Source organism: Ixodes scapularis, unplaced genomic scaffold, assembly GCF_016920785.2.
Source record: "Ixodes scapularis isolate PalLabHiFi unplaced genomic scaffold, ASM1692078v2 PGA_scaffold9__187_contigs__length_104089568, whole genome shotgun sequence".
Classification (NCBI taxonomy): domain Eukaryota; kingdom Metazoa; phylum Arthropoda; class Arachnida; order Ixodida; family Ixodidae; genus Ixodes; species Ixodes scapularis.
This window is the reverse complement of record NW_024609884.1, coordinates 2877965-2902791: the sequence shown is the minus strand read 5'-3', so window position 1 is coordinate 2902791 and position 24827 is coordinate 2877965. Positions and strand designations below refer to the sequence as shown.

Genomic DNA, 24827 nt, shown 5'->3' with positions numbered 1-24827 from the left:
GGGGGGGGGGTCTACGAAAGATGTAAGGAACCCCGGTGCCAAAAGGCCTAGCTACGCCACTGGATACTAAAACAAAATCTTATCACAGAGTTTTTGTCTCAATGCTGATATGTTGTGGCAACACCACACATACCAATTTTTTGTTTAAAAAGACATCAAAACTTCATTTAAAATAAGACAAACGATTACCAAATTGCATCTGGTGCACGTTCCCAAACCTACTTGGAATGTTATTCAATTGTGTCCTAAAAGCAGAGTCACTCAACGGAAGCAGCTCCAAGCACGCGTAGCCTGTTAAACTTGGTCGAACTGGATTTCCCTTCTCTCCCGTGCCTATTCAACTCCTGCGACCGAGGGATAGCAAGAAACTTCGATGGCTGCTCTTTCAGCACTTGCCAGAATTAAAGGGGTTATGACACGCCAAAAATAAGAAATGAAATAACTATACTGCTAGGACCCATTGTATGTTCCTATAATCCTGCTAAATTTGTTTTGAAAATGGCGCGATAGTTTAGTGGATAAATAGATTTATATGCGGGTTCCTCGGAGGGGCTGATCCGAGCAAAGCTGGAGGCTGGCTATATAGCCAGCCTCCAGCGTGATGTCTTGTTGCACGCACTCACACACTTGACCCTCCTGGCATCTCGAGCCTCAGCTTCCTCGTTTACCTTCCACGTCTCTAGCATGCAGTCCGTGACGATTAAGTCTACGGCATCGCTCACCTTGTCAAAGTGTTCGACATTGATCGCAGCAGCGATGAGTGATTGCTATCAAGAGACGGTGAGAGCTGTTCATTTGAACTGTGACCCGATGGCGACCAGCTCCAGCGACGACAAGTTACGGACAAACTCGCCGTGGTCATCATCGTCCGGTAATATCTCGCAGGTGCATGCAGGGTGGAAGGTCAACGGGCCGGGGGCAAGAGCGAGAATAGCTTTCGGGTTACCGAGTGGCAGGAGCGGTTTTGATTGTACCGCGGCGAGGAGAGCTTGGGCGATCATGGGGGAGCCTAGAATGAGAGAGCGTTCATGGTCACGTGGTTTATGGACACCATGGTGTGACTAACTTGGGCAGTGTTGCCTGGTCGCCAGATGAAAATAATAAAAATTTGTAAATTGAATATTGCAATTACCAAAGCCCTAAAAATCGCGTAACTTGGTGTATATACTAAGTAGCCTATGAGCATTCCATTTCAAGAATAATCTATCCATTTAATTTTCGTGTCATAACCCCTTTAATTGTTGGTACTCCGTTTAGACGCAGCCACCGCTACGAGCCGATAGGATTGATCAACAGCGTCAATCATGGCTCACATGCACATTCTATCACCGCTGAACCAATTACAAAGAGAAAAGACCTAGTGACTTTTGATGCTGCTTGATTGGTCCTATGAGCTCCTAGTGTCGGTAGTGTCTGAACTGAAGCTGAAACCAAGTATAGAACAAAAAGTACAGCCATCCGTTCAAAATACAAGCATGAGATTGTCATTATCAGATCTTGTTGGTCATGTTCAAAATATTTCTGGATGTAAGAAGTATATTTTAAGTTTCATTTTAGTATCCCTTTAACAATGCAGTAGCACTAACAAACAGCATTTTCTCGTCATCCTAACTCAGAAAGACAACATGCCTCTCAAAAATTACCTCCTTGAGGCAAAAAGTGCGCCTTTGACTAGAAAAATATCAAAGGTGGAAATGGAATGTATTCCCTTAATGCTTCTCATGTTTTCTTATCAAGTGTGTTGGAAAGCATGACAAATACAGTTGCCTTCTGCTAACAAAGTTTTACCACTTTCAACCTGCTTCAAGCTTTTGCACTTTAACCTTGAGCGACTGGTTTCTTCAGCCCCATTTAAGCAATGCACGAGGCATTTCTAACAAAATATAGTTTCCGAACGACTTTGTAAATGTCCAGAAATATTGTTCCAGTGAACATCTTACAATTACACAGCCTGCAAACTCTGGCTTACCACGTGGAGAGAATCAAAAGTTTCAAATACTTACTATGAAAGTTCATTTGGTTCCTACAAACAGAGGCATAAGAATTTGAGGGAAGCAGTTTCTGTTTAAACATTATTTTTCAGGATGTTTTAAAGCAAGGACTCAAACCGACAACAGTAATAGTTCAGTCAAGGTTACCCTTATGATATTGGTTCCACTCCGGTCTAGCGTCTCCCAAAAATCGGTTTACTGCCGAGACCGGTTATAACGAAATAGCGGCTACAGCGAAGCAATCACGATTTCCCATTTCATTTGTACTTTGTTATAACCATAGTTGGTTATAACGAAATAGCGGATAAGGCGCCGTTTCGCACGGGAGACAAGAGATGGCGCAACGAACGCCGCCAATGAACGAGCATACGGCATGCGTTCCGCAGACGGCGACAGTTGCAGAAACAAAAACAGGCGCGGTAACAACAAGGAACTGCAGTTCCTTATCTGCTAAAGACGCCATGCTCGTTTGTTGGCGAGAGTTGGCGTCGCGACCGCTTGCGCCATCTCTTGTCTCCTGTCCGAAACGGCGCCGTGTTGTTTGAAGACTGGTGGCTATGCTACGTTTCCATAGGAGCTAAGCCTTTTTCCTTCTTTACTTTTTCCTCAGGTAAGTCCGCTCTTTGCAAATTTTACAAAAAAAAATGCACCACCTCACAGATTAAGAAACCAAATTTTGAGGTCGATTTAAAGAGCCTGGCCTCTCCTTGAATCACCCTGTAGAACTACAAAAACATACACCATGAAACACAATATCAATATACCATGCAAATCACACGAAATGGTGCCAAAACTAAATTCTTCATTAATTTCATATTTCGCAAACCCTCGCTTAGTCAGAGATATTTCTACAAGTTCATAGGAATTATTTGCCCCCCCCCCCCCCCCCAGTGCATCCCTACAAACTATATTTGGCGTATGTTCTCTTCTGTGATGGGGCTTTGTGTGCGCCTTCTGGAGATTGAACATGAATTGGTTTCATTGTCCGAAATGTCCCACAGCTTTTCAACGTAGGAGGGCATTTACAAAGTTTCTATGAAAATCATTGACCAAATTCAGGTATTGGAACCAGAGTTAAAGGGCCCCTGAAAAGAAGAAAAAAGTTTTTCAAAAACAGTCTGGTTGAGACACGCGTGTCGAAAAATGAATTTTACGCGAAAAAAAAATTTTTTTAGAGCAATATTGACTGCGCCATACGCAATTTAGTCGGCAGTCACCTCCTTTCCACTTTTCTCTCTCTCGGCATCTCGGGCGCGTGGAGGAGAGGTAGTCCCCGCCTCTTCGTAGTGGATCGGCTTGGCTGCTTTCCTGGCTTGCCTGCGCCCCGCACGAGAGCCATTGCTACTTCCTGGCCGTGTTCCAAAATTGACTCGATCTTACCCCAGGGTGAGGGTTTTGTACTCTTGGCGTTCTAAAACCTACCCGCGTACAGCGTTTTTCAATCTGTGCTCTCACGTGATACGATCCGCCGGAGAAACTCGGATCCATTTGGAGATTTGGAATACAGCCCCTGGCCGGCTGTCTGCCGGTCGAACGACATACCGCGTCGTATCGTGCACGTACCGTGGTCGTACACACAGTACATAGTCGTCGCGGTGGACCCCGACCTGAAGCGTCGGTTGCTTCAACGCTGCCAGCAGCTGGGCCTTCGTCCGTACGAGGACACGCCTCGCCAGCCGGAAGGCGTCCGCTCCGATCGCCGCGAGGCACCCGCTTCGCCGCGGCGAAGCGGGTGCCTCGACGAGTTCGTTCGAGCCGCACGATCCTTCAAGCCGCCGCGAGGACACGCAGTGGTAACTGATTTTTTTTTTTTTTATTAAACGTTGAGTGCGGTGCCGCGTGCCTCACTAAACTCTTTACGGGAACCACGGGAACCGACATCTAAACAAACATTGGCACTGGCGCGCGCCAGAAAACAAACAAAAGATGAGGTAAACGGGACACACGAATCGCGCAAAGAAGAGCAGAAAAACAGAAACCTGTCACCCCGCGCCACTTCCCAAGTACTTACTATGACTGACTAACTAACACAAGCAACAAGCCCTCTTCAGAACGCGAAACGCGAAGACGGCGACCACGACAGAAAACAAAATGGCGAAGCTTTTGTTTGTTGTTTTGTTGTGGTATCCGAACGGAAGTTACGATTTTGTAAAACGTTTGTAAACAATTGCGACATTCATTGGATGGATTGTTTCTTAAACCTAAAAATATGTAATTCAAAAGGCGATTTAAAAAAATCACGAAGATTTTAAAACCAACATCTAAGCTGTCACTCATTCTATTAGCCAATGAGAAGCTGAGTTGAATGACCATCGCTACCAATGAGAAGCCGAGCTGAATGACCATGGAATTTGCGCGCAAAACTTCAAATAAATCTCTCGCCGTCAATATTGCTCTAAAAAATTTTTTTTTTCGCGTAAAATTCATTTTTTGACACGCGTGTTCCAACCAGACTGTTTAAAAAAAACTTTTTTTTTCTTTTCAGGGGCCCTTTAAGCGAGTACATGAAACATCATCCAGTGCTTTAAAATCGGGTACCGGCTGTATTTTGGTGCCCACATTTTACGGATCGGTCAGCTCTAGCCTTTAGCTATAACGAAACTTGGCACTGGGCGTTATAAAGAGAAAACGAATATAGAAATCTCGGAAACTACCTAGTACGTGCATTTATTACCATCATATGAATAATTTTGCGATTTAGATTACCAGTGTAATTCAAGCAGGGACTCAAACCAAAGAATATAATGTTTCGGTCACAGTTACCGTTTCCTGTTGATATCAGTTTTGTTTCGTTTTTTACCTTTTTTATGGTTTTTATGGTTTCAGTTATCGGTTACAAGTTCCTAAAAACCGGTTTATTTCGGTTTCTCCAATAATTTGCTTTAAATGCTGGACAGCCATTTTATAATAAACGGTTTAAAGTAGTTTTAGATATAAGACACTGGGACATTCACAATAACAAGAACTCAAAAACGTCTTATAACTTCTAATTGGTAAAAAGTTGCACACGTTTCTAGCTCCAACACTTGTTCACTACATCTATTTGCATTATATAGTATGATACCCCAAGCATACATGTTACCTCCCTACTCATGGATCCATCACATTTTATATAATAAAAATAAAAATAAACATCACTACTTTGTTGTTCGGCAGCATTTGTAAACAACCCTCAGAAAGTTCCCACTGGGTGTGGATGAGACATTCGACGAGTCAAAACATGCAAGTTCATTTACATAGCTATTGCGAAATGGCACTTCGAGATGGTGCCATCGGCAGTTGCACGACTCGAGCTAAACCAATACATGCAGCCGTGCAATTTCCGGAGTGGCCGCTGCGGGAGGAATGGCGACGTTGCGATCGCCTTTAGTTTGGTTCTCGAGCACGGATCGGAGTCACTTTTTCAAAGCAAGCTCAATGGCAGTTTCCCAACTGAGTTGCTAAAAATAAAATGTCTGACTTGATCATTTAGTCATCACCATCCAAACCAAAGCCAACTGAGCTAGCCCGTCACGCGTACACGTAACAGTCGAACCCTAATTGAACTTTCTCAAACTTTTCAATAAAAGTTCAAAAACGTTGAACCTGGTGGAACTCGAACCTCAACCGGTTTGCGACATCCCTAGTTGCATGTCAAGAACATCAGCGGTTTTGAAAGAACCGAGTTGGTTGGACATCACAAAATTCTAACTTATTAGTAATACACTGAAAGCGACAGGTACGGGATACATGTAGCAATTGTAGGAGTGTGTCAGAGACTTAATTATAGGCTCGACCACCGATTCCAAATAAATATTCTTAATCCAAAATTTAGACTGAATAGAAATGTATTACCAGATGCACCACTCGCTGACGGTAACTGTGTCAAATGGCCACGACATTTCAAGATCCGTCCTCGAGGTCATTCTTGAGAAAAACTAATATTTTCATTTTTTTATTAATATTGGGTAATATCGGTTTTCATAAACTTCAAATAATGGTTCCGGTTACTGAAAAAATTTTGTTCCTAAACGGGTTACGGTTACTGTTTGAGTCCCTGAATTCAAGGCTCCTTGCTATGTTCACCCTTAGTAGAGCACCAGCCCACATCTGCATTGTCTATGCTTTCTGTTTCCTCACCATTTCAATGTTGAACAAGCTAGTACACTGCACCACACTTTGCCATTGCCATTTCCACATCACAAATTAACAATGCTTTGTTTTGAAATGTAGAAAAGTTGTCCGCACTATCCCTACCCAAGCCCGTTTGGGCTCAGTCCCCAAAGCAGCCATCTAGTACGTGTCTGGACAGGCAGTTTATCGTCTTTCTACATTTAGTTGAAAATAAGATACTTTCAACCGCGTTGTTTGGTTACTATTGTATTAGCCTTTGCAAAAACCTGGCAAAAGAGGACTTTCTTAAAGGAACACTGAAACCCCCCAAAATTTATTTTTATTCTTTGCCAGGCAATTCAATTAAAAAAAATGCAACTGCACGAAACACAAACCGAAACTGGACTGGGGAGGAAGAAGAAACATAGAAGAGAGTTGGCAGAAATCATGCGTCTGTGCAACTTTTTTTTCCCCAATCATCGGGTTTGCAGCTTTTTAGGAGCCACAAAAAATGAGCATCATATTTTTTTCTATATTAATTTTTGTGTGTCTGCCTTTGATGACCTACGACTTTGATTATATTTGGTGGTTGTGTCTAAACCATAGAGAATGGCACGTGACCCCAGAGAAGAATGAGCGCGACTCAAAACAAGCAGTTCTCGATCAACGGTTTTCGGGCAGAAAGAAAACTAATTTTGAGCCGCAAATTCTGTTCTGGGAAGTTTGGCTCTCATATGGCATGTACAAATAAAAATCTTGGCGAGTGCAAATACCCTGTCAGTGTCCCTTCAAACATGATATTTACAGTGTGACACTTGGATGTTGCCATTATTATTTACATCGTTATTTTTCCAAACTACTTGACGTGGCAGCAGATGGCGGTAAAAGCTATTGTCTTTAATATTTTGAAATTTGGTGCTTTAAAGCTAAGGCAATACCCTCAGAAAAACCTAGCTTTTATTACATTCATAATCAAAACTTGTGAAATAAAAAGGCCATAACATGCAGGCTGAAATATTGTCATCTGTGCATGACCAACTGTTTGGTATGTAGACCGACAACACTGGAGCATTTGTACAGTAGAACTGAGCAGTGCGCCAAGCAAGCCGTCGAAGGAGGGGACCGGGGTGGTGGGTGGTACCGCCATGCAAGGTGCAGGGAATGCCAGCCAGAGCCAGCAATGGGCAAACACAGCTCAGTTCTAGTCTACCACAGCCCAAGTGCACCAGTTGCATACAAACTTCCTAGAATCACAGTATGTGTAGGAGGTTACTATATGCAGTTGAGTCATGTGTCTTAAAGAAAAAAGGTGGCAGCTTGGCGACTTCGTGGCCTTCCCTCCACAGCTGCAGCTTTGTCGGCTTCACAGCCCAGGTATTCATGAAACTGATCCATGTGCCAATTTTGCACTGCTAGCAAATAAATCTAGAAAGTGGTAAACCACCCTTTTTGCAGCGGTTCCCACATAAGTACCAAAACAAACATATGCACCATATGTTGTGGCTTTATGTCATAAACATTGCAACTGCTTGACTTTTAAACAAACTAATGCCACATAAGCAGAGTGGAGTTGTCAAAGTCTCATGCAGCAAACATATCAATAAGGTCAGCACAATGAAGCAGCTAGAAATCATATTTCAGCAGTGCCGACCAACCAATTGTACAGCAGAAAACATTTCTCCACCTAGGAAACCCTGTGCGAGACACAGGGTTACCTGCATGGCAATACAAAACCTGGGCAGATAGATATTTGGCTACTCTTGATTTGGGTTATCAACAGTATAGTTACATTCAGGATAATTTCTATGATGCAGTCAGGGTTTCCCCAGACACTATTTACTGAGAACCAAAATCCCTTTTAAAAAGACATCTTCTAAGTGGTGCCTCAAAAGTATTCGGTCAGACACAAAAAACTAATAAAGCAGAACTACAATTTTAAGACAGACAAGTTTTGCGGCTTAAACATAAGAAATAACTTGACCCCAAGCCTGCAGGTTAACAAAGGATGACTCACACACTTTTAGTCTCATTTTGCTTTCCTGCAGTCTCGGGGCTGTGTTACATCTAACCTTCACCAGCTCGTTCGTGCCCCAACTTTCTAACATTCAAGTGTGGAGGTTTTCCGAGGCAAATTCGAGGGTTTTGGCCAAGTCCTTGCAAGGAGTCGCATTTAGGGGTTCCCACTGACTTCCGTGATGCTTAAGGCCACTCAATTCTCCCTTGAAACGTTCAGGTCGAGTTGTTTGGGCAGTGCTGTTGAGGGTTTCACAACTCTCAGCAACACTGCTCCACAAGTATAGACAAATAGTGTTTTTTTTTTTTTCATTTTAGTGAACACGGGCATGCACATACAAGACAGAAAAAATCCAAGAAGATTGCATACCAATTTGGTCAAATGGTGTGTTAGTTGAGGCCTTGGGGCAAACGTTCCTGCAGGAACACAAAAGGGTGAGTGGGCTTCCAGCAAACACATGGAAACACGAGAAGGTAAGGAAACGACGTTTGCTATAGGGGCGGCAGGTTAAGTTCACAAAGATCGCTTGTTAGTAGACTACAGGACTATTCTTGCTCTGGGTAATGCAGCTCAAGTCCTGTGCAAGCACTGCTAAGCAAAATCGTTCGTCGACTGGAACGAATAATCAAAAAAGGCAGCTCATACGCGAGCCAATTGATTATGAGTGAAAAATTAGCATTTACCACTTCCCGCTGGCTAGCAACGCTAATGAAATCTGACCCCAGACACCCGAAAGAAAAAAAAAAAGTCCTTCGGCACAGGCATTTGGACTCATTACACCTTCCCAATGCGCGATACTGGGCTTTGTAGGCCTACTACGGGCAGGTTAAATTGACGGGCCATACTCGGACACTAAAAAGAGTACTCGATCAAGTCACGAATTCCACACCCACCACCCAGCCGCCAAAAAGTTCGAGGCAGCGATATTTAACGTCGACTCCCAAAAAAAGCATTTAAAAAAAATATATTCGTTTCCTTCTGTTTGTGTAAGGCGTGATCGAGACATAACAACCAGGCCTTTACACAAGAACTATGCACAGAATGCGATGAGATTACAACTTAGCTCGAAAAGGTTAACCACGTTGAATGAATCGGCAATGATGAAGGCTTAGAAACGGGCAGAAAAGTCCATGTTAACTTACGGGTATTAGGGCTAGCTGGCTGGCTCTACGAGTGTCTCGTCGGCTCGATGTATCTTGTACGACGAAAAAAGCTAATTCAGCGCATAAATACACACTTAGGGACACTGCGACGGCCACAGGCACACGAAACATTCGCCGGAAGTTACTAGGACAAGATAAAGACGGCGCCCAAGTGATCGGAAAGATGTCACACGGGGCACCGGCTTTGGTATGGCATCGGCGCCGGAGAGCTAAATAGCGATTTCTGAAACAGCGTCTTACGAAAGCTTGGTCGATCAAGCTAGAACATGAACGTTAACACATACCGTCCAGCGAGCTACGACCTGGCGTACACCTACATAGAGTTTACAGAGAGTTACACTACAGAAAGCGCCGATGAGTAGGATTAGAAACTGCACAACATTGCAATATGGCGGACAGCCCGCCGAGATCAAATCGAGGCCAGAGCAGCGGCGCTGGCCAGAGCCACCAGAGCGGCCAGAGAGCTCCCACAAAAGCCGCAGCAGGGGAACGAAGCTCTCGGCTACTTCCGTCCGGCCGCGTACCTTTATGACGTACATCCGCTCCGAACAACTGCCTCCGATTACCGCGCTCCCAGCAGGCGTAGACAGACGTTATTTTGATTTAAACACTGTGGCCTTAAACGAATATGATTCCTATCATTTATAAGATTGCATAAATGTGAAGTTTTCTGAGGGTATGAAGAGCTTTGGCGGTCGTTATCGTAGGTATTCCAAGGGAACGAAGCATACAGTATGGAACGAAGCTGGAGGAGCGGCCTCGCGTTGGTAGACGGCCGCGTGGCGGCGCTTGCGCATGCAACACCGCGGTCGCCCCGGCGGATTTGTAGCAGCCGACGCTACAGTCCTCGCTCTGTGTCCTTTTCAACTGCAGATGACGTCGTTCTCTTAATCGCCTGAGATTAGGTGTGGAACACATGTTTCTATCTGATAGTGGTGCTACCTAAGCACTCATGCGGACGGTAGACCAGATGATGCTTGAGTCCCTTGGCGGACGCGTGACAGATGGTTTCGCATATTCGGGCGTGTCAAGAGACTCGTTCTGTGCCGATTACCCTCTCTGTGTGACAACTAATATGCCACCTGTATTGTTTTCATATAGCCTCCATATTACACTTTTGTACAGTAATTGCGGTGTATTCGTGTAACTAGTTTGTCAACTGGCTCCGCAAACAGCCTGTGTTGTCTCTTGCACCGTACCGCGACAAAAGGAAATGTGATGGAGAATCTCAGAAATTGCACGTTCTTATTATGCGAATTTTACTTATTAAGGTTATACGTGTTAAAAACGTACGCATAATTGTTGCTAATTACTGTGATAAGACGATAAAACAAACTAAAGATACGCAAAGACGCCTAACATCACCAGATGAAATGATAAAATTACTATCCATATTGTGCGGTACGTACAGAGGCTTAACTGCTAGTTTTAACTAAGATAAAATGAAGAAAGTATTTAGGTAAAATAAAGTAATTCAATAAAGTTAAGAGACACGTGCTTAGCAGTTTTGACTGAAAAAAAAAACAAACAATAATTTATGCGAGGAAAGGAGTTACTTGAAACACAGCAAAGGGGCTCTGTGAGCATTTTGTGTAGTAGAGGGTAACAACGAACAAAAGTTTTAGTTTAATATGTCGATAACCGAAACCCGAATCGAAACCGAAAACAGTTACCTGGTAGCCGATATATTATAGCGGTTCGACAATAAAAACATTTTGGCAAATATTTTCGATAGCAAATCCCTCAACGTGAGTTTCTGCCACACTTTCATTATTCTGTTGAAATACAGAACCTGTGGACGAACTGCAGTTCGAGACTGCGGGCATGTCTTGCAAAAATAAATCAAAATAAAAAAAATAAAAAAAAAGCTGATCGATTGATTGTTTGACATCTAATTTTAGGTTATATGTTATTTATTGTTCTATCAATACTGTTTTTGTTTTTTTTTCTCTCTAGCAATCTGCTATCCGAGAGGCTCAAGAAGTGCTGGGTCCGACCCCTCAAGGAGATGAAAGCGAGGAACAGAAATAACTCTCGTGCAGTGGATGTAAATGAAGTTATTCTTTTTGCATGAAAAAACAACGCTAGAAAACTGTGAAGGGAAATAAATTTTATCACATGTCTTAAAATAATCATCTACCGTTGCGCATAAAGCCAGTGATAAACCTTCCACATTTACATTTTTTTATAAACTTTTTCATGAACTTTAAAGAACTATTCTGTTTGTTTGTTTGTTTGTTTGTTTGTTTGTTTGTTTTTTTGCGTTAGTTTCTGCACGGGTATTTTGACCCAAAAAATGGAGCGAGCAAGCCCAATGGCACAACCGCGCAAAGCATCAGAGACTGGGATAAAGTATTTTGAATGTATCATTTTCTCTCACCCATCTTCAAACAATTACTCACTCAGTGTTTCAAGTGACGAAGAAAACATAGAGTAGAGATATCTTCGCTTGTGTGGGTGACCAAATTATAAAATACTGTTTTGCGTAGCATGCGCCATCTCAATCAAACTGATTTTGAATCGTCCGCGAAAATAAAATAATCCGATATCCGTCGCGCGAGCGAGCACGGACATAGCAAAAGTAGCAGCTATCACCCAGCCATTCCCAACTTCGCTGTGTAGCAACTGCTGTCGAGCGAAAATAATATAAAGCAACTAACAACTTAGTAAAACATATAAAATATAGCGCAACAGAAACAAGGACAAGAAGTAAACAGGACAGGCGCTAACTTTCAACTAGTTTTATTCTGGAAAATCGAACACATATATACACACGACAGGTAAAGCAGCACCACGTAAAAGTTTATTAATTTTTCACCCGATCATTCAAAAACTGAAATTCATTACAATGAAGAATTGTAATTGTAATTCATTGTAATGAATTTCAGTTTTTGAATGATCGGGTGAAAAATTAATAAACTTTTACGTGGTGCTGCTTTGCCTGTCGTGTGTATATATGTGTTCAATTTTCCTGAACAAAACCAGTTGAAAGTTAGCGCCTGTCCTGTATACTCCTTGTCCTTGTCTTTCTGTTGCGCTATTTTATATGTTTTACTAAGATGAACCAACTAGCCCAACAACGTACCTTACTAAACTAACAACTGCACTACACGAAATCCCGACTCTAACGACCTCCTAAAAACGCGCGTTTCAAATTTCGTTTTTTTTGTTTAGCTCCGTCATTGCCTGCTTATTGGACCAAAATTATATAATTTATCAATGTATTTGTTCCTTTCTTATCTGAAGCGCTGTTATTGCGTCTTAAAGCAACCAGCAACGAGCTCCTGGCACTCCTCGGCTGCTCGCGGAGTCGGGGACGTGGGCGGTGACAAGGAGCGGAGTGCCACCTACATCGTGACGTCACCCTCTTCCAAGCGCCGGTCACTCGCCCAATGCCCGGCGGAGGCTACGCGGTCGCTACACTAGTTTAGTCAATGGGAAGAGCGGGCCGTGCCAAGGCTATGCCACCATGCCATGGCGAGAACCAGAGGCAGATAGAGGGCTTGGCATGCCCTTTTGACCAACCAGAATCCGAAAAGAATCCCCTAGAGGGAGTAGCTAGAATAAGGGCTAAACGTAGTTACTCTTCATCGCTGAAAATATGGTGCACGTGATGTTTCGATTATGGTCATGCAAAAAGATATAGGAAACGAATCTGCCGCTCGAACTCTGTTTTGCACGGACAGAGTGTGACCGCTCGGACGCCCGGCCCTTGGCGCTTGGCGTAGGGAATATGTCGATCGTTCGGCTAGTCGCGCCCTTCCGCCACGATTTTGGATGACCGTGATGGAAACATAACGTGTATTATATTTTCAGTTACCGAGCGTTACTCCGGCGCACTTATTAATTTTGATTCTCGCGACCACCGCCAGGGAATTATTTCCGGCTTCTGGAGTGATAAACTGGCGGCTGAAAGTGACCCCCACCCGGCCGCCGCCATGGTGCATATTTTTGACCACCACTAATAATAATAATAATAATAATAATAATAATAATAATAATAATAATAATAATAATAATAATAATAATAATAATAATAATAATAATTTTTATTCGCACGAGAAAGTTTGCCCACTCAGCGGCGTCCAAGGCTAGACAGAAATAGAAAGGTTATGTGCGCCTGCTAGCCCGCCGCTGAGTAGGTGTAAACATAAACAAACAGTAATTGTAAGTACAAGATAAGAATAACACATATACACGTATGGAGACAACGAATAGTCATAACCCAGACTGTTGCTGCGCTCCCGTCTTTGACAAGTGTGAAGTGATTAGGAAAAATAAAGACAAAACTCACTCGGGAAATCATTGAGGCGCGGGAAATTGGAAGATTGGGGCAAAACTGTGGTCAGCACTCCGTCACTATCTTTATCAGATAAGGAACGTTCCTATTTAGACACACAGTGACAGTGCGTAGCGATGGCTAGTGAGCACGTGGCATCCAGGTCACGCTTTTTATTCATGTTTGTTTGTTGTGACAATACAGAATTTATACTCGCTGTTAGAACGAATAAACTTCAGTTGTAAGTCAGCGCCTTGTTTGTCTACCTTCTTGTTCTTGTCCGTGTCCTTGCGCTGTTTTAATGTTTAAACGCTGTGTGTGGTGCACCCCGCGCAGCCGAGCCCGCAACCGCGGCCCCCGCCACGCCCCGCCCGAGGGTGACACGGAGCACGCGCGAAGACCCTTGAGCGAACCCCTTACGGGCCATCAACCTGTGAACAGATGCTGGCCGTATCTTCTGCATAGCTCATGGGAGTCCTCCCTGCCCCGCGGAAGAGGCTTGCGCTCCCTGAGCGGAACAGAGGGAAGCTCACCTAAGCCTGCAGGGGTCGCGGGCAGGCCATGCTTTACAGTCCTGGCATGCAGTGGCTGACCCAGTCAGTGAGCCGTCCAGAGCGCGGCAAACCAGGCGCACGCGGGCCATTCTCCGACGTTGTTCAAGTGGCCGCCACCCCGCAAGTTTATACTGCGAGTCACTAGTTGCGTGCAGTACAGGCGAAGGCAGCGCCGAGCGAGGGGAGAAGGACGAGCGCTAGAAATGCGGGACGGGAGAGGAGGGCAATGGAGGGCGAGGGGAAAAAAAGTGAAAGCCGTTTACAACTTCCTGTAACGCCGAATTGGAGCGCAGCTCTTGAGGAGGAGGAGTGGAGGGTATATTCCTCCTCCTCCCTCGTGATCATGCCTGCTAGTCCTCCTCCCCTCCTGCTCCCCCTCCCTCTCCTTTACCACCTCCTCGTCCTTCAAGCTCCTCCCCTCCCCTCGCCTCCGCCTCCTCGTCTCTCCCCCCCCCTCCTCCACCTTCGTACTGCTTTCCTCCTTGCCGCTCAAGCCGGACAATGAGGGGAGGAGGAGGAGAAGGAAGGGGAGGAGGAGGAGGGGGAGGAGGAGGAGGGGGGGAGGAGGAGAAGGGGGAGGAGGAGGAGGGGAGGAGGAGGGGGAGAAGGAGAGGGAGGAGGAGGAAAGGGAGGGGCGCGGTTACGCCGACGCCGACCGCGTGACCTTGAGATGACCTTGGAAGGGGTCACGTGACCTTGGGGGTCACGTGACCTCGGGGGTCACGTGACCTTGGGGAGGCGACCACGTGACCTCGGGGGTCACGTGACCTCAGGGGTCACGTGACTTGGGGGTCACGTGACCTTCAAAGGATCACGTGGGGTCATCTTGGGGTCACGTGACCTTGAGATGACCTTGGAAGGGGTCACGTGACCTTCAGGGGGTCACGTGGGGTCACGTGACCTTGAGATGACCTTGGGAGGGGTCACGTGACCTTGGGGCTCACGTGACCTTGGGATGACCTTGGTTACGCCGACGGCGACGGCGACGGCGACGGCGACGCCGACGCCGACGGCGACGCCGCTCGAGCCGGGAACGGGCCCCTAAGAGCTGCGCTCTAAAAGGGAGAGCACTAGGAACGTTAGAGAGAAGAGGAGGTTTCCCTCGACTTTCCAGGCTCTCTAGTGCTTGCTCTTTCTCCCCTCGCTTGGCGCTGCCTTCGCCTGTACTGCACGCAACTATTGACCCGGAGTATAAGTCGGGTTGAATAATCTGCGTCCGTGGAGCCCGAAGCGCGCGCGCAAAGCGTCCGGGAACCGCGTCTCTGCACGCTCTCAATGCTATTCACGAGATGCTAGACCACACTAAAGCCCCTTTATACCGAAAAGTAGCGCCATACTTTGAAGAATGCTGCCTGCTATCTTGGACCGATGCAGGCGGCGCTACAGTCGACCGCGAGTGTAAAAAAGCAAAACACGAAGATAAAAGGTGTGCGCGTCAGAGGAGGAGGAGGGAGAAGGAATGCCTATGCTGTCGGAGTGCAGTGCTTGCTATCAGCTCATGCCCCCAATCAAATAACGCCGACTGTGCAACGTTACGGCTTTCGTCGTTTTTCTTCGAGCCCATCCTGGTAGACCGTGACAGTGCGCTTTTAGCCTGTATGTATTTGCGTGTCTTTCAGCCTTTGACTGCGCTCTGACTCAAGTATAGGAAGGTCGTTGCTACCTTGGCCCGATCCAGGCGGCACTACAGTCGATGCGCGGGTGTAAAAAATCAAAACATAAAGATAAAAGGCGTGCGCGTCAGAGGAGGAGGGAGAAGATGGCGCTACCTTCCTTATTCAGGGGCGTTAGACCACACAGAGCTGCAATACTCCAACGACGGCAGCACGATCGAGGTGTACAAGGTGCGGAGTTGGCCGAGGGACCACATAGCCTGGACACCCGAGACACAAACCCCATGGATCGTCGAGCCTTAGCCACGACACTGGCTATGTGGACAGAAAAATCCAATGTCTTCGTAAATGTGACCCCTAAGATGGTGAGAGAGTCGCATGTGGCTAGTGGCACACCGAGCAGATGGTAGCAGGGTTTCTCCAGCAGAGCAGATGGCAGCAGGGTAGCAGCCGAGCAGATGGCAGCAGGGTAGCAGGGCGCTGAAAGCGCATCACGGCACTTTTCGCGGGGCTAAGCCGCAGGCAATTGTCCGTCGCCCAGCACTTCATGTTGTTGATGTAGTCTTGGAGGAGGAAGCAGGTGTCGGGGGAAGTAATTGGGGCCAATATCGATGTGTCGTCCGCGTACTGGACGAGAGGGAAACTGTCGTCCCGGGGCATGTCACTGACGTAGATTAAAAAAAAGTGAAAGCTGCTTACAACTCCCTGTAACGCCGAATTAGAGCGCAGCTCTTGAGGAGGAGGAGGGAAGGGCACTGGGGGGGTTAAACTAACCAGGGGGGGTCACGTGACCTTGGGGGTCACGTGACCCCCAATGCCGATGATGTCATCACTGACGTCACTGATGACGTCATCAGTGACGATGACGATGCGGGTACTGATGACGTCATTAGTGACGTCACTGATGACTTCACCAGTGATGATGACGATGACGATGCGAATGTCGGTGACGTCATCAGTGACGTCGCTGATGACGTCATCAGTGATGATTACGATGACGATGCGGATGTCGGTAACGTCATCAGTGATGATGACGATGACGATGCGGATGCCGGTGACGTCATCAGTGATGATGACGATGACGATGTGGATGCCGGTGACGTCATCAGTGACGATGACGATGACGATGTGGATGCCGGTGACGACATCAGTGACGTCACTGATGACGTCATCAGTGATGATGACGATGACGATGCGGATGTCGGTAACGTCATCAGTGATGATGACGATGACGAGCGGATGCCGGTGACGTCATCAGTGATGATGACGATGACGATGTGGATGCCGGTGACGTCATCAGTGATGATGACGATGACGATGTGGATGCCGGTGACGTCATCAGTGATGATGACGATGACGATGTGGATGCCGGTGACGTCATCAGTGACGATGACGTCATTGGGGGGTCACGCGACATCGGCGAGGGTCACGTGACCTCAGGGGAGTCACGTGACTTCGGGGGGTCACGTGACCTCGGGGGGGGGGGGGGTCACGTGCCCCCCACGAGGTCACGTGACCCCGGGGGGGGGCTCGCGCGGTGCATTATGGGACTTTTCCCATGATGCACCGGGGTCACGTGACCTCGGGGGGTCACGTGCACCCCCACGAGGTCACGTGACCCCGGTGGGGGCTCGCGCGGTGCATTATGGGACATTTCCCATGATGCACCGGGGTCACGTGACCTCGGGGGGTCACGTGCCCCCCACGAGGTCACGTGACCCCGGTGGGGGGGCTCGCGCGGTGCATTATGGGACATTTCCCATGATGCACCGCGCGGTTACGCCGACGCCGACGCCGACGCCGACGCCAACGCCGACGCCGACGCCGACGCCGACGGCGACGGCGACGCCGACGGCGACGCCGACGCCGCTCAAGCTGGAAACGGGCCCCTAAGAGCTGCGCTCTAAAAATGTAGGACCCAGGACCGACCCTTGTGGCACACCGGAGGGGGCGTTCATCGCAGCCGAGCGCGCACCTCGGTAAACGACTTCTTATCTTCTTCCGCTCAGAAAGTTCGACAGCCACTTCAGCAGGAAACCCCGGACGCCGGCGCCCGACACCTTGCATAACAGGAGACCGATGTCGAGGGTGTCGAACGCGTTGCTGAGATCAAGCTGAACGAGATCTGTCTCAGTGCGATTGTCGAAGCAGTTGCTTACGAAGTGGCTCAGGGTCGCCAGGGCCGTCTCACAGCTACGGTTGTGTCTGAAACCATGCTGTGACTGCGATAAATAGCCAGTGCCCTCAAGGAAGTCGAGAAGCTGGCCGTTCACCACGTGTTCGAATGTGCGGCAGATGATCGACGCTATTGAAACCGGACGATAATGCGTGACATCGTCTGTAGGCTTTCCTTTCCCCTTGTGGATAGGGGTGACCAAGGCGTGTCGCCAGGAAGCAGGAACAGCTCCCACGTCGAAAAGACTCTGAAGCTCACAGGCGAGCGAGGGCAAAGTGTGCTGCGTGATCATCCTGAAAAAGGCAGGTGCCACGCCGTCTGGGCCAGGACATTGCGAATGCTTGATCTTGGACACCGCAATGCTCAGTGCTTCCGTTGAGAAAGTGATCTCCTCCAGACTCGATGCATCGGTGCCAGATAATGATGGTGCGAAAGCAGCGGAATGTGCCGACAGCCGCTGTCCGTCTGTGTTGTAGACAGACGAGAAGTGGTCTGCGAAGAATGCAGCAATCTCACCGGTGGTATCGAACATTCTGCCGTTGGCGCTGAAGCTGGGACGTTGGCAAGGCCTTCTGAGGCGACATATGTACGACCAGAAGACCTTAAAGGGATACTTCAACGAAATTTGAAATATTCCCGTCGTGTTCAAAAATAGGTTGAATATGATCCACCATATCCGTAAATGACAATCGCACGTTTGTATTTTGAGCGGCTGCATTTTTCGTTATAAACGGCGCACTCTGGCAAGCGCTCGGAGAAGGCCCAGCGGAGACCACGTGACATCCAACGCTATCGTGACGTAGGTCGTCTCGGGACGAGCAAAGCTACGGTGAGGCTCACGTCGAGAGGATGGCCTAGTCGTTCCAGCCACCGAAGCGGCTGCTTTTGTACGAATTTTGAGTGACGGGTTAATCATCTCTAATCTTGTAGGGGGACAGCGACTTCTGCGACACACAAAAGGCGTTCTCGGAAACAGGGAAGTTCCTCCTTCCTCTCTTCTCTCGTCGTGGCCGGAGGCTAGACACTCACCGTCACTAGCTGTCCAAGTTCCTAGATGGGCATTACAAGCGAGGCGTTAGCGACATCCACCAGGTGCTCTTTGCTAATCGTTTAATTCGTTTTAAAATTCCTGTTCGAGACTTTTTTTTTTAACAAGATGTTGGTATGTTCGATGTGATACTGCTCCTTTGAATACATATAGACCAAAAAATGAGCGCCGAAATTTTGTTGTAGTATCCCTTTAAGGTCGTCCTTTGCTTTTTGTGCTACCGTGGAGGTGTAGCGCTAGTGTGCGAAAGTACCGACGAGATCAGTTATGTTTCGTTTAAAATTGTGTACTTTTGCGACAAAAACTCGGGCAGCTTCGCCGTCAGCCGCGGTGCTGCATTTTGTGTTTTTATCGGAGCTAAGCACTGATCTCTGGGGCTAACAGTATTAAAAAAAAAATAGTTTATAATATATTTTACAGCAATCTCCATAAAAATCTCAGGATTTGCTACGGCCACGTGTTTAGCGGTCAAAATTGTACAACATGGCGGCAGCCAGGGGGGATCTACCTTTGCCTGTTGAACCTCTATGACAACAGACTTCTTCCAAAATTCAGAGCGCCCATCGTGACAAAATGCCACGCAGTGCACCCTGGGAACTTGCTGGCCACTCAGTTTCGGTTTCGATTGAGCAGCTTCAGTTCATGCTATCTGACCGTGATCGAATCTGTAGCTTGCGTTTTTGCCAATCATCAGCTTCTGGTTAATTCATTGGGCGAAAAACAAGTCACATCCTCACGGGAGTCTCAAAGTTGAGCACAACGTACGCGCATGAACTTTTAAGAAAACGCAATAAATTTGACCTCATACAAAAGTTACTATAATGTCTTCGTGTCACCCACGCTCCGTGTATGATCTCTTGTCGATGTGTCGACCGAAACCGAAACTAATTCCACTCGCAGTGTTGCATGCAGTGATTTATGGCTCGCTTAGCGAGCATACTTCGGCAAACCTCATTCATTAGGGCCCTCACTCACCCTCATCTTCACAGGTGAGGGGGGGGGGGGGGGGTGAGTGAGTTTCTTAACCCCGCAAATTCATTAGTGTGAGGGTGAGTGAGGACCGTGAGATGTGTGAGGCTAACGAGTACGCGGGGGGCGTCAGGACGGTGAGGGGCGTGTGTGCGCGAGGGTTATGAGTGCTTGAGGGGCGTGAGGACCGTGAGTGCGTGAGGGGTGTAAGGGCCGTGAGGGCGGTGAGGGGAGTGCGAGACGATGAGTTCTTTCGGAGGCCTGATTTCGCATGAAGGCGTAAAGAATTTGTGGGGGGACGCGCGAGTGTTCTGACCTCTCGCGGTATCTCCCGGGAAGTGGGTTTGACGCTCGCCCCGCAACAATGTCGCCGTGGCGGCCGCGCGGGTGCTTGGTGCGGTTTGATTATTTGGTAACGAATGAGAAAGAAGGCGAGCTAAGGCTCGCTGCTTGGCGCGGTTTGTGCAACTTGCGTTTGGTTGATCGTTTTCTTCGTTACGTTTGAGAGAACAAAAGGAAGCTGGGTCGGACTGGCTCGGGAGCTCGCTCGCTCGCCGCTTCAGACAAAGAGGCGCCGGTGAACGGGCGGCGTTTTGCTGGTTGGCGCCGGAGGAAAACCGGGCTCTACAGCAGAAGGTATTTTTTGAAGCCTTCTGACTACAAATTGGTTCAGACCGCGCATGAAAACGCAAGTTAACTGCGAGCAGTCACTGTTGACCTCTACTTTTCTGCTCTAACTGTATAAATTATATATAAATTATAATATAAATTTTGTGGACAAATACGCTCAAAACATTATGTTTATATCGCTAGATTGTGAGCAATAATACGCTATCTGCGGTAACACAATATGAAACTTGATTTCATTATTTCTTTGCATCGAAGAATTGGCACGATCAGCTCTCTGTTTATTGCGTTGAAGAACAATGCTGAAAAATCATGTTTGCTTCATGTCATCGACCAATGTTTATGATGTCAGCCATTCGGTCCGTACACACTACGTTTTCTGAGAACACAAATTTTCGGAGTACTACTGGATCTCTGTATGCACACCTTTCGCTTCCGGCAGAGGGTCACCTGTCCATGAGCAGACTCCTGATCCCCTCCAAGAAAAGCAGTAATGCGAAAATTAGCGCATGCCCGAAAAGTCGCATTTTTTCAAAGAAACCCGCAAGCTCGTAACTAAAAAAAAAAAAAAATAAAAAATAAAAAAAAATATAGAAGTAGTGATTTAACTTTGCGCAAACACTGAGACCCTTTGTAATCATGAACTGAAGGCTTAATTCACTCTTGATACAAATCAACCGCACTGCGATTTGTCCACGGTCAAAAATGATATTAAAAAAAAAAAAAAAAATCCTGACACGTGTTGTTGTTTTTTTTAGTTCTATTGGACAGCAAGACAGTGTGCCAATAAACTGGCTTACTATGAAACGAAAAGCCGTGCAAAAACAGATCCACAATGATAAAAACCTAATAAAGATATGAGCACACGAAAGAGCAATTGAATCTGGCACCCTGCCACAAGTAGCTGCACATTACATTTATAAAATGTATTAAAACTGTTCAAAGTTTGATAATGGTGCTGCCGTCAAGAGCAATGGCGAATGAGAAATTCCAGGTTTGTTATTGAAGTTGTTGAATTACGTGTAAGGTCAAACGGTAGAATTTACGCTCTGTACTAAGTTTTAGTTGACCCGAGACTAGGACAATTGAATGGGCACCACAAACGGGACGTGCGTTCCGAAGTAATGTTTCAGGCCTATAAATGTGCTTGGTTTTGAGTTATCCAACAGTGTCCAGCTACAGTAAAAACAACGTTGAGCGCTAGCGGCAAGACACGTGCATTCCGTTTAGACTCAAGCAGTGAGGTTTGCATTCGCAATCTTTTATTTCTCTCAAAATTTCGCAACAATTCTTTATGAAATAAATTATAGCACCCTAACACACTATCAAGTCTCAATATATATATATATATATATATATATATATATATATATATGTGTGTGTGTGTGTGTGTGTGTGTGTGTGTGTGTGTGTGTGTAAACGAACATATGCAGATGAATGAATCGTACTTATCCAATGAATCAAATAATCAAAGCTTTACGAACCCGCCGAAAGCTAAAATAAACGGCGGAGCCATGATTATTTTGGTTCGAAAAAGCCAAATACGTTTAATATTTACCATCGAGTTTCTTTTTTTTTTTTTTTAATTGGATGGAAATATATTTGTAAAATGCGCGACCCTAATCGTAGTAAGCCCACCAGAAAATCACAACAGCACAAGCAGATCTGCGCACAGATATATTCAAATAAAGCCTTCCCTCCCGAGGGCCGCGGCGCCTTGGTGTCTGGTGACCTAGGGCCGGAAGCGCACACGCAAGCCGACGGTGGCGAGTGGCGCCCCCGCGCACAACACCAGCGTCAACGGTCAACGCACTACCTACGGCGACAGCACGAACTACTTTTGAGTTGGAGTGAGGACCCGGCATTTTCCCGTTGTAAATTTCCACAAATCGCTTCTGACTTTTGAAGAAGATAACGGGGATAGTTCCGATAGTTTGGCATCTGGTTCGGGTGCTGTTTTTGGGTGGAGAAGGACCGCTCGTCGATGCGTACTTTATTTTCCCTGGTTAAAAAACACAACTACTATATACTGTATACAATTTGGGGAAGGGTGGGGGGGGGGGGGGGGGGGCATTTCGTAGTGCCTACGATATTTGGTTGTCGGGGTAAGAAACATTGCGGAGAGCAAGTTCGCCTGCTTCTTGCTCAAGGATTGCGACGATGTCAGAACGCCTAGTTCTGATTGGCTCCGACTGAAGGATAGTGGGTAGACCTCAAAGCAAAGCTGCCTTGATGTCTACCCACTATCCTTCAGTATGTGTCGTGTAAATCGTATATGTTTTGCACATTTTTTTTTTACATTAGCCATATAACATATAGCTAATCTGAAATGCACCCACATATGTCTCAATTCACCGCATAAAAGATGAATTCAGTAATGCTTCGCAAAAAGCCGCGCTCTTTTTTTTTTTTTTTTTAATTACCTTTGTGGAAACAATAACCAGTATACATTACTAACATAAAAAACCGGATATTTTCAGAGGCGGTGATGGCTGCTGCATTAGAGCCCTGCACGGTCCCGTGCTAGCCCGAAGGCACGAGCCCGGCCCGGCCCGCGGGCCGGACTCGGGCTGAAACGAAAAATGTTTCGGGCCGTAGCACTCGTGTGCCGCAAATTCTAAAATGTTCATAACAAAAGCAGTGCTTATTGATCTTTTAGGTTCAATAAAAACAAACGAGCGAAGTGCAAAGTCACTACGCCGCCGTTCAAAAAATAAAAAGGCGTCTGGCACTTGTAAAGCCTTCAAATGGATAAAAAAAAAACAAAAAAAAAAACCCGAACTCAAATTTATTAAAAAAAAAAAAAATTGGTCGGGATCGGGCCGTGCTTGGGTTTGTCTAAAAATTCTCTCGGGCCGGGGCCATGTTTGGCACCGTTGGACACAAACCAGATAAAAAAAAAAAAAAAAAATTCCCGTCATATATATATATATATATATATAACGGGCATGGTGGCGGGAGGCCGAAGGCGTGGGTATAAAACTTCGTCAGGAAGGCCGGAGTCCGGCCTTCCTGACGAAGGCCGGACTCCGGCCGAAACGTCGAAGATTAAATCGTCCGTTGTTGCTGTTTTTCACTAAGGGTTTTTTTCTTCTCAGTTTTATATATATATATATATTTTTTTTTTTTTTTTTTTTTTTTTTGCATTTTGTTGCATATTGGTATATACCGATCCTTGTTCCATAAGTTGTTTAATTATCAGTTGAAAAAAAAAGAAAAGTATCAGTATTATTTCAAAGCTATGGAGCGAAAGTTCGTCTGCTTCTTGCACAGGGGTTGCGACGATGTCAGAACCCTGAGCTCTTATTGGCCGATTGAAACAAAAAAAAAAAAAAAAAATAGTGGGTAGACTTGAAGGCATCTAGTGTTTATGTGTACCCACTCTCCTCTCAATCAAAGCCAATCGTAGCTAGGCGACACTCCGACGTTGCCGCAACTGTTGCTCAAGAAGCAGACGACTTGCTCTCCGCATAAGCACAGACTTAATCTCACCAGGGTTAGGGATTGTCGTTCACTTCCGCGAGTACCTCCATTTCACAGCAGACCTCGATACTTAGGCTACGATATACCAGGGACCCGGTGTTCAGGCCTAGTATCCTACTGTAGCATATCGAATACCAAGAAATACTTTTATGTCTCAAATTATTCTTGGCAGCCATCCCTTTCCCGGAATTCGCAGACGCGCTGTTTTCGGAGGCTTTGGCAACGCTCACCCATTTGTAGGAGAAGATCGTAGTTTTCCTTGATATTGGACATCCTTGACTTTATGTAGAACGACAGGGTGCTTCATTCTTCACCCGAGAAGTATTTTCGGATGAGGCTGAAGCGAGGCAGGTCTTCAGAAGACATTTTCGTTGGGACGCAGTCGAGTGGCGGTCGCAGAGCGGGATCCAGAAGTGACGCTCAACTGTCGTCTGCTAAACTTCCCGCGCTAGCCACTTTTTTTTTATCAGCCAGCAGAGTGTGATACTGCGCCGCGAAAAACTTAATAACGATAGCTTTTTATCAACGGTTTTCGCATTTCATTGCTGGTAAATTCTTGGTTAAACATTTATCGTTACATTTCTCTAACCTTTTTGTCGCTCTCATCAAATGGCAGGGCAAGCGGAACCGGAAATCATACCGGAAATCAATTTGAAATCGCATGCGGCAACGTTCGGCGTGCCTCAGAAACAAATGTGTTTGTGGATTCGTCGTTTCAAAAAGTTAGCTCTGAAATTAATGTCATACCTTTCACAACGTGCTGCTGTAACCTTCCTGCGTTATTCGCCGGATCAAGGAGCATCATTCGGAAAGCAGCT

General features: G+C 46.4%; 1 protein-coding gene across 4 annotated transcripts in view; it reads right to left on the bottom strand.

Moving 5' to 3' along the window:
- LOC8031953 (casein kinase II subunit alpha) overlaps positions 1 to 24410 on the bottom strand; it is a 38078-nt gene extending 13668 nt beyond the window's left edge. The window contains exons 1-2 of one of the 4 annotated variants that reach the window (XM_029995437.4): positions 24240 to 24410; positions 8467 to 8513 (exon numbers count right to left, since the gene is read on the bottom strand). In XM_029995437.4, the coding sequence (XP_029851297.3) occupies positions 8467 to 8513; positions 24240 to 24282 (90 nt within the window). In that variant the 5' untranslated portion in view covers positions 24283 to 24410. Of the gene's footprint in view, positions 1 to 8466; positions 8514 to 9239; positions 9763 to 24239 lie in introns of those variants that run through there. The other 3 variants (XM_029995436.4, XM_029995439.4, XM_029995438.4) reach the window with 3 other exon arrangements.
- Positions 24411 to 24827: the final 417 nt, after the last annotated feature.